Source organism: Cottoperca gobio, chromosome 18 (genome assembly GCF_900634415.1).
Source record: "Cottoperca gobio chromosome 18, fCotGob3.1, whole genome shotgun sequence".
Lineage (NCBI taxonomy): Eukaryota > Metazoa > Chordata > Actinopteri > Perciformes > Bovichtidae > Cottoperca > Cottoperca gobio.
In genome coordinates, this window is record NC_041372.1 from 2,818,757 (window position 1) to 2,836,485 (window position 17,729).

The 17,729-nt window shown below is 45.9% G+C and overlaps 1 protein-coding gene across 10 annotated transcripts in view; it reads left to right on the forward strand.

Annotated features, from left to right (window-relative positions):
• The window catches only part of LOC115023429 (nuclear factor 1 B-type-like), a 57,667-nt gene that overhangs the window by 15,800 nt on the left and 24,138 nt on the right, over positions 1-17,729 (forward strand). For 8 of the 10 annotated variants that reach the window (XM_029454389.1, XM_029454390.1, XM_029454395.1 and 5 more), the window contains one exon: positions 16,154-16,210. The exons of the other annotated variants lie outside the window; for them this stretch is intronic. In XM_029454389.1, the coding sequence (XP_029310249.1) occupies positions 16,154-16,210 (57 nt within the window). The remainder of the gene's footprint in view (positions 1-16,153; positions 16,211-17,729) is intronic. 10 annotated transcript variants of the gene reach the window in all.

Genomic DNA, 17,729 nt, shown 5'->3' on the forward strand with positions numbered 1-17,729 from the left:
TTCAACCAATACCACAACAAAACTTTGCTATTGAGGGAGAAATGGTGGTATAGCTAGCTCATTATCATGAAGCCCTGAGCGCCATTTTGTGTTTGATAAGTGCCAGGGAAAGCAGAAGGCACAGCACACAGACAATAATGGTTGCCACTGGCACCGGGGTTGGCATCAGACCCTCTTTTGTGTCTTTTGTAGGATGCCACCGCTTCTCTAGTTTGCATCTGCTGCATTTTTAACCGTTCAGTACCAAGTTGAGAATGGCTCTTTCGTGCTGTTTCCATATAATATACATTTAAATGATAAGTTAGTGCTCGTATTGAACATTATGGACGTTTTTCAACAGCTTTTGTTTTGGGAAAATGTGTCCGCTATGAAGGAAGAGCAAATTATTGGCAAGAAGACTCATTTTAGTGTTTGAAATAAATGGTGAATGTTCTCTTTCTTCGAGGAATAAATTCACGTTGCTTCGCGGATCAGAGCGATTCATTTCCGTTGTCTTCAAAATTTCTTTGGGTTGAAACTGGCAAATGCAAAATAGCATTCTTTTACTGGCATCACAGGGACGGCCATGCTTTTTTTTTTCCTTTTTCGTTTTTGTAAGCTAAAGCGTCTTTTCCTTTTCTTCAAGTTACCAAGCAGTGCCCATCTCCAGACAATGCAGCCATATTGTGGTAGCGTGTGGTGCGGCGCCATTTTGTTTTGCACTGTGCCAGGGAGGCAGGCAAATCACCAGTAGTGGTTGTTAGAGGTTTGGAGGTTGGCATCAAACCCTCTTTGTCTGCTTGCAGCATGCCTTTGATTCGTTGGTTGGCATCCGCAATGCAGTGGGCACGTTGGAAAGTTTTTTGACAGTCGCAGAATGGCAGCCACTGCCTTTGTTCTTTTGCAACTGCACGAAACAAACAAACATACAATCAAACACAAAAAAAGTAGCAAACGGCTCTGTCTGAAACAGAATCTGGTTTTGGGGCGAACTGCTCGGAAAAAACGTGTCGGGACTTTAATGTAGTTCTCTCTGTCCTTCTACCTGGCAGCGGCTCTCTTCTGTTGTGTAATTGGAAAACAAAAAATATGTTGCTGCCGTTATTTACACAACGGTATTTTTTGTTGTTCTTTTTTTGTGGCAAAAATCAATAAGTTCAGAGTGTATTTGTTTTTGATTCTGGTGGGTTGTTGCCTGAGAAAGGTCGGCGGGTTGGCAGCGAGTGTGCTGGGTGAATTTAGAGAGGGCACTCAGCCCCCTTGTTCTGGGGCACAGACGCGTTTAGCCAGGCAGGGCTGTAGCACCCATGTGCATGCCCAGATGAATACCCGCTGGGAAGTAGGCTGGGGGGGAGTGGGGGTTGTGGCATCCATTGTGCCAACTGGCAGGCCGTGTTCAATACAGTGCCCTGGCTTCTACACACACACACACACACACACACACACACACACACACACACACACACACACACACACACACACACACACACACACACACACGGCACTCCAATGCACTGTTTTAATCGTTATCTGATAAAACAAGAAGTGTGATTCTTTTTTCTTTCTTTAAAAAAAAAATCATCTTCTCTCCGCACCTGGATTCATATTTTGCATATCCAGTTTGACAGCTCGATGGAATAGTTGTAACGATGCATGTAGAAAATTGGCATGTCAGGACGTGTTTGGGCTCGGCCTTGTTTGTGTTTGGCTTTGTAAAGCTGCACATCTCAACAAATATAGAAATGTAGTTCAAATATAAGCTCTCGGCTCGAGATGTCTTCATACACAAAATATGAAAATAAAATAATTAATAAAGATATTTGATTAAGATTCATAATCAATCCAATTTCAGAATTTGGAGGGATGTTGGAAAATGTTATGGAAGGTATGTGATGTACATTTTGTACCTCAAATTTAAATGAATTTGGCCATTTTTTGTGGAATTAAAGGAATGAAAGTAGAAATTAAAAAAAGAATTCTGAGCATTTCTGAAAGTTGTCTTGTAACCATTGACAGACATTGCTGAAGAAGTCCAACCGGAGACTAAACAAGTCAAGGTCAAGCAGCTTTTCCAATACTCTGCTGCCGAAAGTTAACACAGCCATAAAACATCATTACCTTGACACCCCCCAGTAATGTCACCTATTTTTTCACACTGTCAAGATAGTTTGTGGAAATGGATGGATTACCTCTGAAAACACGCTGCCATGTTAATGGAGACCTTGTTTTACGAGCGGCAGACTTAACCTCTGCCCCTGGGGTCGTGACCTTTTCAAAGAGATATGGCAGGGTGTCCTCTGAAGTTTAATTGAGCAAAACAGATCAGTGAAAATGCGGCGTTGCAGGCCCATGGCACGTGGAGGAGGAAGACATTTTGCCTGGGGGGGGTTGTGGTCAGGGGAGGAGGCGGGTGAGCTGCTCGTAAGCCCCCCTTGTTGACCTCCTCAATCGGGGTCAAACCGTGGCGGTCGCAAGATCACCGGTGGTCTCTTGGCAACTGTTTGTCTCCACTCCCCCACCACTACTTCTGGTCTGGCTGGTGGTCCCTTGGTTCACTGGCCTAAGTGAGGGGGAGTAGGTAACACTGACTCCCCACACACCCCTCGCCAATCCCTCAGTCTGGGTCGTCTGGCTGGTCCCTATCTCCAAGACTGGCCATCGGCTGCTCACCACACTGTGTGGGGTAGCTGCCTGCATCTTGTTTTCCGCCCGGCTGCTTCAGAAGCTTTGGTCAGGCGGCCAGTGCGGAGGCCTGACCTTCTGGGTCACAGTGGAGGTCTGTGACTAAGCACAACATCTATCCCTCCCTCCCCTCATCCCCTTATCCTCCTCTGCCATCAGGAATCACCCCTGCGGCACACTGCCCGGCCAAATGACTCTCTCACTCCTTTCCCCTTTTCTTTTCTCATTCCCTGGCTTTCCCTCAAGCCAGAGACTCCTACCATGACAGCTGTCCCAGGCCCAGGCACTCGGCCAGAGAGAGGGTGGCTGGGCTCCTGCCAGAAGTGTGAAACAAAAGTTGTTGTAACCAGACAGCGTTAAAAACACTACTGGTCGTCTTCCTTTTTTTGGGTGAAGTCAAGTTATTTAGCTGCCTTTAATTTTAAATTCTCCTGGTGAGATGATGCTTGAGGAAGTCTCAGGACTGGTTCTTTTGGAAGCTGAGTGGAATGTTTATTCTTGGACTTGAATTTTAACAGTGAACATTCAGAACAAAAATCAGCAAGAACATAAAATACAACTCCTGGGAAAAACCTTAACCGATGACTCTCGAGCCATATAGAAAACTCTTCAGATTGAACTGCACAACCCTGTGCTCAGCTTCCATTCTGGCTTCCTTATTAGTATGCAATAGAGCCTGCGGTGTCTGGCTACCTCTCTGTCAGAGCCATAACCTATCGAACACATTCTCTCAATCTAATCCACTTAGAACTCTCTCCCAGCTTCACCGCTTGCCTTATTGATTTCCGCTTCCCACTAAATGTCCTCCCGATCCTTTTTCTCTTAACCCGGCAGCTATTTATGTTTCGCAGTGGTCTTTCTTTCTTTCTTGCTTCTTGCTTTTTGCTCATTTGCTTCTTTCTTTCTTTCTTTCCTTCTTTCTTTCTTCTTTCTTTCCTTCTTTCCTTCTTTCCTTCTTTCCTTCTTTCCTTCTTTCCTTCTTTCCTTTCTTTCTTTCTTAATGGCTTCACTCCCTCTCCAGGATCCTTGATTATTTGTTATCTCCATCTGACTTTCCTCTTGCTTCTTCTCTCCCCTCCTGCTCTTTCTCAAACACTAACCTGTGTGCAGTGCAGTCAGGTTGCCTGGCTCAGTATGAAGCTTGTGTTATTAGCAGCAGGGTTTTGCTAGAGCAAATACCTCAAGGCTTAAACAGGCCGTGTTACCTCCTTGGCCCTCTTTTGTGTGCCATGTGTACATAAATCTCCATGGAAACAAGGCAACTCGGAGCAGAGGCCACTGAGAAATGTGGATGCCTTCTTTCTCAACAAAATGTACAACTCCCTCCTTTGCTCTGATACAATTTGTTTAGTTTGCTTGTGTCACAGTTTGCGCTGTTGCATTCATATATCTTTTTGACAATGCCTTGGCATTATAAGGCACTGGCATTGTGTTTGAAAGGCTTTTCTTGTGTGTTTCAGCAGGAGACTCACTTTTGCGTTTCTAACTACACTTGTTTAAGGATGGCAGTTTGTGTCATTAGTCTATGGTTAAGATCTCAGCTTCACCACACTTTCCCAGGCTTTTGGGGAGGACCCCAAATGCATTTCAAATCCCCCCGAGGCCACTTGACTGGAGGACCGGCACCTCCCACCCCTCCCGGATAGATTCCCCACCCCCACCCTGTCTGCCGGTCCTCCCAAATGAAGACAAATGGGTACATTCACCCCCTATCCCAGGCACTACACTGTACCTCACTGTCCTGCCTTACAAAGCAGGCCCTCCCTGTTGCCTGAGTTTCTCCATCCAATGGCTGCTCTCTCTTCTTTGACATTGCACTAGCAGAACTGCTAGAAAAACTTACTATTGTCCCATCTGCCTGCTAGACTGGTCATGTTAGGCGGCAGGGTCTATAGAAGAAAGAGGGACAAGAAGGTTCAGGGAGGAGAATTCATGTGAAGATGTTTTTTGACCTCCCATTTTTTTCAAGTCAACCAGGAGAAAAGCACCCTTAAGTACCAGACTAAGACTTTCATGCAAAAGCCAGTCCTCTTTATCCAGGAAGGAGCCTTGTGAACAACCAATGAAGGGAAGAAAAAATAGGAAGGGGTAGGTGGGGTGTGATGGGGAACTTTAGGCAGGGACAGACAATCAGAGTGGTTGCCCAGGAGACACTAACTTCTCTGTGCACCACCCCCCACCCTGCTTTGCTCCATCAAAGTCTTTTCAGTCCAGACAGGGCCGATCAGTGGCCTAGAGTGATGGTTGTCTCTTCTTTTGTCTGGCGGTACAGTATGGCCCATCACTGTGACGGCTCGACAAGACCTGAGCGAGACAGAAAAATAAAGGCCCGCCATCGCAGCGCTGTGCAAAATGTACTTTTGGGTGGGCGTGTTGCTTTTAGGGGTGTTGGGCGAATCCCCCAGAGGATTTCTTTCTAATGTCAGTGCAGCGGGTCAAAGAGGGGATATGGTGTCTGGGGCTTGGGAATGGTCTGCTTGGGACGGATTCATCAGCGCCCCATTGAGTTGTCAAAGCTAGCCAAAGAGCTTCCACTCCTCCCTCACATATGTCAGGTTCACTTCTCAAAAAGCTCCCAAATTTAGAAACCAACTCTCGATCGGCAGAAGATGCCATATATTTAGTGCAATAAACAATACAATGGCTAATGTGTTTTTTTTTTTTATTGACTCATCCAGTGAAAAAAGTTATAGAACAGCAGTGACGACAAGGCGAGTAGGATAATAAGTCATTTACATTTTTAGCACTTACATAAACATGCAGTTTTTTTTAAAGACCTGTCTTTGATCAAAGTGAGGAGGAGGAGGAGGAGAGGAAATATGGACCCTATTGGTTGGAAATCTCAGGATCACCAGCAGGTGTTACAGAGTTTCTACAGAGGTACCTCCTCCATTGTGACAGACAGAACACACAGCCTCTTTACATCAAGTCTTTAAAATAACAAACAGATACAGTGAATAAAAGGGGCGAAAACGTATTTCCTTAGAGATTTCTACACAGATATGTGAGAATTCAATTCAGGTTTGGAATAAATGCAACATGCACAACCAGCAACTAAAATCAGAAATGATTAATATTAGTATTCCCTTTTGCCATAGCTTGCAAAATGTCATTTGATGTGAAAGTAGATATTTGGATACCGTTTTAACCAGTAGGAAATGCTGGGTTCATAATAATTACATTATTTGCCACTATGCAATTACTTGTGTTAGGAACAAGCTCGTCCAGTGCTGTCTGGACACTGTGATTAAAGCCCGATGCAACACTAACAAAATGGTTAATGAAGGCCGTTATTTTTACTGGGCAAGAACTGGGCTTGTTACCATGCTGCCTCCTGAAAGCCCGTATGATCTGGCTCCAGAAAGCTCTCCACTGGCACAAGGCTCCAGCTGGTAATTTTGCTGCGCTTTTAGAAACCTTTCCAAAATTTTATATGCAAACACAGAAATGCACACACGGGGACACATGTTCATACTCACTCATATACGTGTGCATGCAGAAAAACGATTATTGCTCACCTGCACCAAAGACTGCATTTATATTCAACAAACCACAACGCCTCACAATAATAACCAGGGCTCCAGCGTCTGCCGGGCAAAAATTGAAAGTGAGAGTGATTTATAAGCTTGTTCCGGATTTACCAAGTGAAGATTGTAATTAGGCCTCCAACATGTGCGCAGACCTACAACCCACAATTACACTGTGGATTCTTACCAAAAAATAACTCCACCATCTACATTACCAATGAAATGTGGCGAACAAGAGGTCATCAGGCTATAGTCACTCTTGTTATCTCTGTTGCCTCTCTAATAAAACACAGACCCTGTCGAATCTGAAGCCATGATGTAATAGCTGATCTTCGCTCATTGTTCATCAAATTCGAAGGCAGCAATTGTTTTTTCTGGGGCTGATGGAAGTAGCTAACGAGTGAGTGAACTCCTTCTTTCTCATCTCTGTTGAAAGTTGCACATGTGTTGTACCGATCTTGCAGGATGTACAGATCAGGTAGCGAGGGACACTTGTCGTTGTTGCTCCTGTGTAGCGTAAATGAGCTGATAAATGATAGCGTGATATCGGATCGGTGCATAGACTTGCGTACTCGCCGATAACCCATCCAGCATTTTAAACTGTAATGGATGCATTTCTGATACTGGTATCGGTATCAGAACAACTCTAACCAAAACTGGATTGATGCATGTCTGAATAACAGATCAGCAGAAATTATGATGCAGCAACACAGTAGTCTTGAAGGTAAAGAAGAAAGCTAGATGACTTTGTTCATTTGCACCTGCCGCTTCATTCCCAACTGTAGTTGTAATGGCAAAAATAAACTGGCTTGACATCTGTTGGCAATGTCAGTAGTCTGTTTTTATGCTTGTAATGACACATTAAACTCTGTGGTTGATTCTCCCCCCTTCTCCACCCTATGTCCCGTTCCAGGGGAGCAGTGCCAGCAAAATCATCTGAATGAGTGCACGCTCTGTTTTCTTTGTCTGTTTTGGGCCAAGATCTGGTTTTAGATGTGGTGGCATTCTATGATCGGATAATTCCTTCCATGTCCCCAGTTTAAGGTGTGTGTGTGTGTGCGCACGCGTGTGTGTTTGTGTGCGCTTTACCGCTGCTCGCTTGGCAGAGCCCAGGGAGTGCAAACAGTGGCAATGGGTGGCAGGGATCCTCGGTGGCCTCTCGCCCAGCTGGAGGAAAGCCATTTGCCCTGCGAGGGAGCACCCAGTCATCGTGGCTCGGCCTGCCGCTCTTGCCAGTGGGAACTCCTCTTGGCTGAGGCCTGACGCCGTCGTAAGCGCTGACAATCACTGACACATCACTGTCTGAGGCCTCACAGACACAACATTACACATGCCTGAGTCAGAACTGATTTTGAGTATAAAAAAAGCAAGTTATTTTCATCTGTAGATATCAAAACTATTGACATCATAAGAAATTAGCTTGTTGTTTTGCTTGTATGCTTTCATATTTCCACAACATTTTGAATTATTTTCACTTAAATGCCTTTTAAATCTTTCAAAGTAGTTTTACAGATTCGCAAACTGATTTTCATTGGAATTTGTAGTCAAATACAATTACATTTGTGCATGCATGTTTGCTTCAGGCTGTCCGGGTATAAGTGTGGTTGGTGTGAGATAAAGATGTAGGTACTATTGCAGTTCCTAACTGTGCTCCCTTATCAGCGCAGACCAGAGCACCTTCAAATAGATTAATAAAACAGCACGTTGTGAACTGGTTCAGTCTCATACTCCGCCAACTGAACGCAGAGATCAGGGAGCATATTTCAGATGTTTTTCAGAAAGTTACATTTGAAATCCAAACAATGCATTGATTTATTAACTAGATGTGTGTGTGTGTGTGTATAAGTTGAAAGGAAGTTGGCGGCTAAAACCAGTTAAGCCTCGCTAGTATCACAACCAGGCTGTCCCTGAACTATGAGCTGTGGGCCAACTTGTCTCTCTTGGGAGAGTGGGGAATTTCCCAGACCCTTAAACACCCCAGCCATCTCTCATTCCCTCCGTCCCCCCTCCCTCCAGACCAGTCGAGACGTGCAGGTTTGAACCCTCTCTCTGTGTTTCTGGCCTCCCATGCCCATTGCCACTCAAGCAGCAGGGGTCCAGTGCATTTGTCTCATAATTATCCGACTGGATGGGGGGGTTCTGAAGATGAAAGAGGCGAATCACAGAGCTCCTCTGTCAAAGGTCTGTCTGCCTGACTGGGGGGTTTTGGATCTATCTCCCTTGTCCCCCCTCTCTCTCTCGTGCGGCATACACCACCCACCCCACCACCTCCACTCCATCACACAGTCTTACTTTTCCTCAAGAGCTGCCTCCACAGAGCATAATCGCCGACAGTGAACGCTCGTGCACAGCCCCCCCCTCTACCAGCCTCCCTGCTGATTCATTCACAACTACAAAACTGTAGAAATACCCCCCACCCTCACATCCTGAAAGACTTCAGACTCTCTACTTTTTTTCCCTCCCCCCCTCACATGCTCCGCCCACCAACCCATCGGCTAGCCGCCCCACCTCACCCGCTTGTCCACCCCCCCCCACCCGCCTCCTCTTTTCTCCTCTCCACCCTCCCCACCACCACCTTTCTCCTTCTTCTCCTCTTAACTACTGGCTAGGAGTTAATGGACTGTTTTGGCTAGTCTCCAGACGGTGAGTGTCACCTCATTAGCCTATAGCGGCTCGCTCCCAGACTGCTCCTTGTGTGTGTGTGTGTTTGTGTGTGTGTAGGAGGAGGACTACAATGACGGAATGTCATTGGTCTGTCTCCCCCCCAACCCTCCCACCACACACCCCTTACCCTCTCCCTCTCCCCTTCCCACCACTACAATGAATAAGAAAACATGCATGCATAATTAAATCTATAGTCTCGTCCTCGCCACACCCTCCCTTCCCTCCTTCCTCCACAGCCGTGCATTAAAAAAAAACGCTCCTGCTTGGAAGTTTGCCACCGTGAAAAAAAAAGCGGTGTCTTCGAACCAGAGAGATGTGGCCAACCTTCCACCCTCCTATGGACCTATTCTTTTATATCCCGGCCCGTCGAATGGCAGGGTGGCAACAGCGGGCAAATGTAAATGCCACCCGGTCCTGCCAGTCAATTACGCCCCAACAAAGCTAATTGTTTGTTTGGTGCATACCAAAAAGATGCCAAGGTTGGCCATTGATGGGCCCATTGTTTCAACGCAGATGCAAAGTTCTTTTTTCTCACAGGCTAGACTTGACGCTGATTAAACTTGTGAATGATGAGACCACACTTTCGGAAAATCAGCTAATTTATGCGGTTTGTGTAAGTGTAAACTGAGCCTACATCTTAGAATTATTTTCATTATCAGTGAATCTGTTGATCTTTTTATTTAGTTATTTAGTCCATAAAATGTCAGAAAATTGTAAAACTAAAATGGCCATCACAATTTCCAAGAGCCTAATGTGAAGCCTCACGAATAGAAAGATGTTTCATTTGCATAATAAAATACTTTTTTAATTTAGCCTTTATCTATACAGGTAAAATCTCATTGAGGGACAGGGTCTCATTCTCAAGAGAGACCTGATCAGATGGTAACAGCACCATACAAGTTACAGACTTACAGGACACTAAACACAGAGGCAACAGTCAAATAAAACATCATAAAAAATCGTCTTTGAAAATGCAAAGTGCGTAGAATTAGGTATTGCAAGAACAAACACCGACATTGTTAGGGATTGATTTCCCGAAGATTCAGTAATTGATTGTTTCAGCACAAAGAATGTTGCTGATCATATATGGATGTATCTGCAACACTTGCAACGGATGGCGCCAGGTGCAGATACAAGGTTTGGGCAGCATGCTAAGAGGAAAGTGACAGGAATAGAAAGAATAAAAAGGGATACAGAAAGAGGAAAAGCACAAAAAAAGGAAAGGCCACATTGTGAGAAAAGCACAAACAGAGAGAGAGTGGGAGGAGGTGGAAACATTAAATGGGCCGCAGTGTGCTGACTGGAGGCCAGCCTGCTCATTTTTCATGGGACAGATGAGCCACTGTGTCGCGTTGTGTTGTGTAGTTTGTCTATGCTCGGCCGCTGACTGCATCGCACATGTACAGCACAGATCATCCCGCTGCAGGACGCTGGGTGTGTGCATGCATATACAGTATGTCAGCCTGTGAATGTGTGTGCACGCCTAATGCAGCTTTATAGAGCAAGCATTCTGAGCTGCTTTTGATTTTGTGTTTGTATGCACGGTATATGCGTCCGTGTAGAGGTGGGTAAACTTTATTTCACAAATTAAAAGGTGGGGAAGTTGAATTTAGATGGGTTAACCCTCATCTGCATTCTTGGTTTTGTGGCTGTGTATCCTTTTGTGCTTGCCAGGTTCTTCCTTCTCCTCTCCCGGGCCGGTGTGGCTAATGATCCGTCAGCCCATTCAGTCCCTTGTTCAAGGCCCACTCGCCACTGAATGCGCTCCCTCCCCGTCCACACTGTTTGGTGACCTCAATGAGGAGCCTGTTGTCCTCCCGGCTCGGTTAAAATGCTCTCCTCTTTTCACTGCCGTGAGAGTTTACTGAGGAGAAGGCACAGAGACTCGGCGGAGAATAAGAGGGCCCGCTCTTCACCGGCATTAGTATGCACCGATTAGAAACAAACACACACTGATGATACACGCGCACATACACACCGAGGTGGCAATGCTCACACACGCACACAGAGAGATACAAGTGAGCTGGGTCACACACAGTCAACCACACACACATACACTGTATGGCTTCTCATTGTTCTTGTCTGGGCTGGGATCCCACTTGATTCCATAAGTCTCAAAACCCTGACAGTCCTACTGTGTGTGTGTCTGTGTGTGTGTGTGTGTGTGTGTGCGTGTGTGTGTGTGTGTGTGTCCCCTCCTGCTCTATTGAACAAGTCTGTGGTGTCTGGCTTGGAGAAAAGAAGGCAAAATGTCATTGTTCTCACAGACGTTTCAACTTTGCCCCTCTCACTTTCTATCTGCCTTTCTCTCGCTTTCGTCTGAGAGTGTACGTCTGTGTGTCTGCATGTGTGTGTAACTCATCCTACTGTACCTGCATTCCCCGTCAGTGGCAGTCATTCGATAGGGTAGCTCTCCGGATTACCAGGTGCTCTTTTAAGCCAATAAGAAATGCTTGCCTTGTTCCAATTATGAGATAATGATTACAGTGTCACACAGTGAACATGCACTGTTGGGGGAGTCATCGTTTAGGGAATACAATACTATGTATTTCTGTCTGTGCAGGAATATCACTGACAATGAATCCAACAATAATGCATGGAAGAGGTCGCAAGAGAGGTAAAAATGCATATTTGGTGCTATACTTGAAGTTCAACACCCAGGAAGTCGCTCCGCATTACATTTGTAGTTTTACTGCCAATGCTCATCTTCCTGGTGAGACGATGCCACCCCAAGATGGCGTCGCAACATTTATCTTCCCTTCATCCCCTACGTCAATATCACTTTCCTTTCAGCCAGGTCAGGTGCCAGCCCTTTAGAATGCCATGCGTTAGTCCGGGTTGGTTGGTGGGGATGCTGAGGTGCCAGGATTTGGCTTGTGTGTGTGTGTGTGTGTGTGTGTGTGTGCGCGGGGAGGGGTCGGCGGCGGGGGGCATCGCCAGTTGGCAGGCTGGCACACAATGGCTGGCACGATAAGATCCTCCCTCTTCTGCGGGCAGATTTCCTCGCCCATATCTTTTGTTTGGCTTGTTTGGGTTGCAGCTCATCCTGATAAAGGCCACTTTGTTTAGACAACAAAGCGCGAGGGAGGAAGAGAAGAGAGAAATGAAGAGACAAAGAGATAGAAACAGAAAAAGAGAGAGAGAGAGGGCATTAATATAAAAAAACGCGGCAAAGGGGGGAGAGCGCCGGCACATGGAGAGAGAAAAAAAAGAGATAAGTGTTAAAAAAACAGGAGATATGAGCGGTGAAAAAATGATATAGTGTGCACTTGATAAGATGATATCCCCACGTACACACTGAATAGTAGATATAGACAGAGGTGCGTATGAAAAGATACAATAGAGGAAGGATACTGTTTCATGCACAGGGACAGCGATAGACAGATAGCGAGGACAAGAAAGAAAGAGATTTGGAGGAGAGAGCCAGTTCTGCCGGCTGCTGGAAGCCAGCCCGAGTAGTGTGAGGTCATCGCCGAAGCTGTGAATGATAGAAACCAGGAGCAGAGGAGGACACGGGACAAAGTACACACACACACACACACACACACACACACACACACACACACACACACATACATTCCGTACCGGCACATGTACAGTCATTTACTGTCAAGACTTGCATGACCCTGTGCTTCACACACATATTTTGTGTGTGTGCATTTCCAAGCAAGAACAAACTGGTCTCCTGCAGCAAGAAGGGAAAGAAAAGCACGGGGACACTGAGCAGAAAGTCTGCTCGACCACATCAAATATTTACTCAGGAGCAGCTGTATTGTCGAAACATTACACATTGGAGCTGCTCCGTAATTAGGTCGATATTTTCTCCCTCTCTCTGTTTCCCTACTTCTCCGGGAGTCCACCCCTCTCCACCTCTCCTCCACACTCCCCCCCTCGCCTCCCTAGGCTGCTGAAATGCATCTTGGCTCGGGACCCATGCCTCTGGCAGCCAGAGTGCTATACATGTGCACAGAACCCCGCTCGGCATAAAATGGCTGCCAGACAGGCTTCTCCTCCTGAAATGTCGACAGTGGTATGCATCTGCAGTGTGTGCGTGTCGCACGGGAACGCTGTTTTTTTGTGCAAGATATCTGAACGTGTCTGCAAGTGTTTGCGGGCGAGGAAACGTGCACCGCCACTGTCAGGGAAAAAAAAAGAAAGTTTCCCAAACTATGTGGCTAATTTAATCCATGCTGTGTGTGTATGTGCATGTGTGTTCCTCAATTTAGTGGGAACAGAATGGGTACGATGCCAAAAAATGAGAGGGTGTTTTAGGGAGAGTGTGTGCGAGTGTTTTAGTGATTATAAAATCCAGGCGAGTAACACACTTGGGGGTGGAGGAACCTCACAAGCGCTGAGAAACTTACTTGCAGAGCCAGATTTCTGTTGCTATTATCCCTAATTGCCCTAATCGTTACAGTGGTATGATAAGTATCCCACCGGACAAGAAGGTGTAAGAACTTGTGGACAAAATACCCACAAGCCCTCTCTGCTACTTTTTTCGGTGCTTTTATTTCTTGCTGAGTAACAGCAAATCATCTGATTCATACGCGGTACTGTTTTTTCACTTCCTTCATGAATCGGTTTGTTTATTTAAACAAGTGGCAGGGACGGAGGGTGCCAAGAAATGTTGTTTGAAAAAGGGCTGTGTGTACGTGCGTGTTTATGTGTGTGTGTGTGTGTGTGTGTGTGTGTGAGTGTGTGTGTGTGTGTGGTGTCTGGCCCTGTGATCTAGGCCTGCCAAGCTCCCAGGGCAAAGCCCAGCCTCCTCGACCGCAACTGTTTATTTACAGGTTACACTACTGTTTATTTGAAGACTATCGGATTGGCTGGGGCTCTGCACAGGACACCTTTTTAGATACAGATACCAGGCTGCAAATATCCCACTTCTTTACTTTATTTCAGTCACTTTCTGAACGGCTTTTTATTTTAATTCACAGGCGATTTATGTGAACTTAAAGCCAACCTTTATACGCCAGAATGATCTGTCTATGCTGTAAACCTGAGGCTTTATCTAAGTACCTGTTGAGGGATAAAAGTGATGTACAATAAAGTGTTCAGTAGATATAATCGGCACGCTTGCAGCCTGACGAATGTTCAAGCACCTTTCTAAACAATGTAATCACGCTGAAAGAAGATAAAGGAGCGTGAAGCTGCCCTTCTCGGGTCAAAGGTAAAATGTAATGCAATGGGGGAGGTGTTCCCAGCTCCGGTGCAGGCCTGGCAGATGCGCCATATGCTTGCATCCCACCTTGAGTCATCCAGGTGGTCTCTCCTGGTGCTACAGTGGGGCCTCATGCTGGAAGATGCTGCCTGGGATCTCTAATTGCCACCACCATCTGCTCTTTTTGTCATGTCAGCCCTCGTGGAAGGAAAAAAACCAAACCAAAAACACAAAACTCTGATGCGATCTAAACGAACCTCTCCCACCTCCACCTCCTCGCTCCTCTCCCCTTGCCACCTTTTGCAGCGTTTACCTCATCTCCATTCTCTGGTGCTCTTTTCTCTCTCCTGGCCCGTTTCTTCCCCTCTCAGCAGTTCTCAGGGCGCGAGCGTAGACTTGGCAGTCGTAACGAGACTGATGGATGACTCGCAAAGTGGCATGGTGGGGGCGGGTGCGGGTGCGCGCGGGGGGGGGGGGCTACAGGAGACAAGGCCACTGAGCTCCCTGCAATCACTTTATGGACATGTGCTGTGCCAAATCCACACAAACCTCAGCGCGCCCACAAAAGCTGCTTTACACACTGTGTGTGTGTGCGTGTGTGTGTGTGTGTGTGTGTGTGTGTGTGAGGGGCAACTTAAGGGACTGGCTGCTTATTGGTGCAAGGCAAAGTTTGCAGAGAGCAGACTTGAACATGTTGTTCAGGAGTCAACAGCTTCTATTCCTCACGTGATTAACTGAAACTTAATCTTCAACAATTTAAATAATTGATTAGTTGTTGGGGAGATTTATCAAAGATCAATCATTTTGTCGTTCCAACTTCTGAAATTTGAAGATTTGCTTTTTTCCCTTTGTATATAATGTAATATTGTTGGGGTTTTGATCAACACATTTACAGCGCCACCCTCAGAAAGATCAACATTGAAATAACCGATTAACAGATCTACATGAGAAAGTCTTCATGTGTTTACGTTCTCAGGATGTATTGTGAGACCGTAACTTGACTTTACTTTACTCGTATGTTTTTAGGGCTAAGCATAGTGAGAAGAGGGGATTTTTCCTTAACGTATGGTCCTGTTCCCTCCCTACTTTGTCATTGTTGAGCTCCGGCCAAGAACATTCTGTTTTTGCAGTGCTGTTTAATAGTCAAATTTAGGAGAGGGGGAACAAGAGAGAGAGGGAGAGAGACACAGAGAGAGAACAAGTAAGGGATAAATCTTTCAACTTTTTTTCCTCCTTCTCCTCCACCCCCCCTTCTCTTTCCTTCCCTCCGTTGCCTCTGTAACACAGCTCATGAGAGCTGCGGCAGGAAAAGGGGTGTTGTTGCAAGGCGAGGGTATCTGAGTTCACTTTCTCCGGCTACTTGTCGCGGCTCTCTCGTGTTAAAGACAGAGATGATAATCTCCATGCTGGTTCTCGTTCTCGTTGGCTCTGTGTGAGTTTTGGCCAGTTTGGATCATTTTGGGGGTCCACTCACTGTTTGGCACTATATTGCATGATTGAGCAGGAACTGCTGAGAAACAAGACGTCAGTCCGGGCCTTCTCATACCAAAGCCTACGCACTGTAGCCGGTGGAAAGAATTCCACTCATGTTTCCTTGTATTTCCACGCCCCTCCTGTCCTCTCCACGTTTTGTTCTGTGCTCGTACCATGCACAGCAGGACCGAACACATTCTGTATCCCCCCCCCCCCCCCCCATCACTCCCTCGGCCCCTTTGAAAAATTACCCAGAGGTCTGCCGGTAAAAACTTTTCGGCTATCCAGTGTCAGACAGAGATCTTTTTGCCGTCCCATTAATGATAACAATGCAAACTGTCTTGTTTGATGAACAGCGGGAGTGCTCGCCTTCACGGCCGATAAGGAAAAGCATTAAGGTGCCCACAAAGTCCTGAAATGCACTTATTATGTTGTTATTTCTTCATTTCAAACCACCTCAGTAATCTTTTAGTCGACCAAAGGTGTGAGACAAACTGTAAACCAGAGCGCTAATAGATCAAATAACACCCGGCCACCAGGTTATCTTTGCTGGTAATAATTAATGTTGACATGAGAACCGTGTTTCAGTAAGATGGCATGTTTTTGTCCTCGTGCTATACTAAGCCCCCCCCCCCCCCCCCCCTCCCATCTCTCTGTGTGTTTGCAGACTCGCGGCAATCAGGAAGTCCCAGTAACAATGAGCAAGGCAAGAACCCTCTTCCAGGTATGTACAGTACCAGTCCTCCTCCCTCCTGTCATCGCTCTATTGTTCCTCTGCAGCTGGCCCTAAGCACTCTACGTACCTATTTAAATAATGTTGATCTACTGGGAACTCAGTGGATTACAGTCAAAATAGCAAAGCCCTTACTGTAAAAATACACTTAAAGAACCTGTACTGTACTACCTGAGGTGCATGTGATGTCTTGTGTCCCATGTGATCCAATGTCAACTAGATTAAAACTGATTTCCAGCTCTGCAGGATTTTAAAAGGGAATTAATCTGCATAAAAGGGAAAATCAGAACAAACTACAGAAACCAAACTTGTTGTGAATAATTATTAAAAACTTTTTCCACTTCTTCATGACTGGCTGAGGGTGTAGTTTTAACTTTGCATGGAGCGCGGAGGAATACAATTAACTTGGATGATTAAATTTGAACCGTCATCATCGTAGTGGCAACATCCAACACGGACCGAGGCACTAAAGACGTGGAGTGAACACGTTACAGCAGATTGCACCTTTGGCTGGTAGCGGCGTGTCATGTTGAGCCAGCTGTAGAGAATATTCTCTCACAGCGCTGCTGTTGTTCCCCCGGACTGACCTGCGCTCTGCCGTCACAATATTGGAATGAAAATAGTTTGAGAATTGTAATTGGTTGTCTACCTCAAGAGCAGGTTCTGCAGACGCAGGTGCCAAGGAAAACATGTTAGCGAGCCAATGACTCAGGGCTTGGAGGCCCTCTGCAGTGGCACAGTTCCTCGCAAGAGCCGTTGGCTCACTGGAGGCATTAGTCATTGGAGGTGCCAATCGAGCCGCCCGCCTATCTTTCTGGAACGGCTCGAGTGCCTTTGGCATTGCATCAAAGCCGAGCCGGAGTGATTTGGGTGTCACTAACTTGACTTGCAGCCTCTGGTTAGAGTCACTGGTCATACAGGACGCAACAAACTGGTCTTTATTTGGGGGGAAAAAGGTTTTTTGAAAGCAGGAGAACAATCGAAACAACTTCATTGTTCTTCCAAAATGTACATGACCTATTTTTATATTACAATCTGTAATATAAATACTGCAATAACTGGATCTTTAATGTGGATATTTCTTGTGTGATATTGTATTTTAGCATAACGTTGTCAATACTGACACTTATTACGGTTTGCTTGTGTATTTGGTGAAATAGGCGCCGCCTGCGTCTCAGCGTCTCGCTCGCCATGTCCTTCCTCCTCCTCCTCCTCACACACCTGTCACTCTTTACCGTCGTGCTGCACACGGTTGCTGCTGTTAGTTTAAACACTTCATCTGAAAAACAAACACTTAAAATCTTATGGAAATAGGATTAAATAAAGAGGACTTAGACCCTTCGACTACAGAAGGATGAAGTGCTACAGGAGGTGCCTGATTCCCTGTGTGATGATTTGTCTGTGACTAATTGATGACCTCATCTCAGTCAGATCTTATGTTCAGTTTCTAAATATAAAGGGTTATATATAAATAATAAAAGCTAGAGAGATTACTACCTGAAGAGTGTTT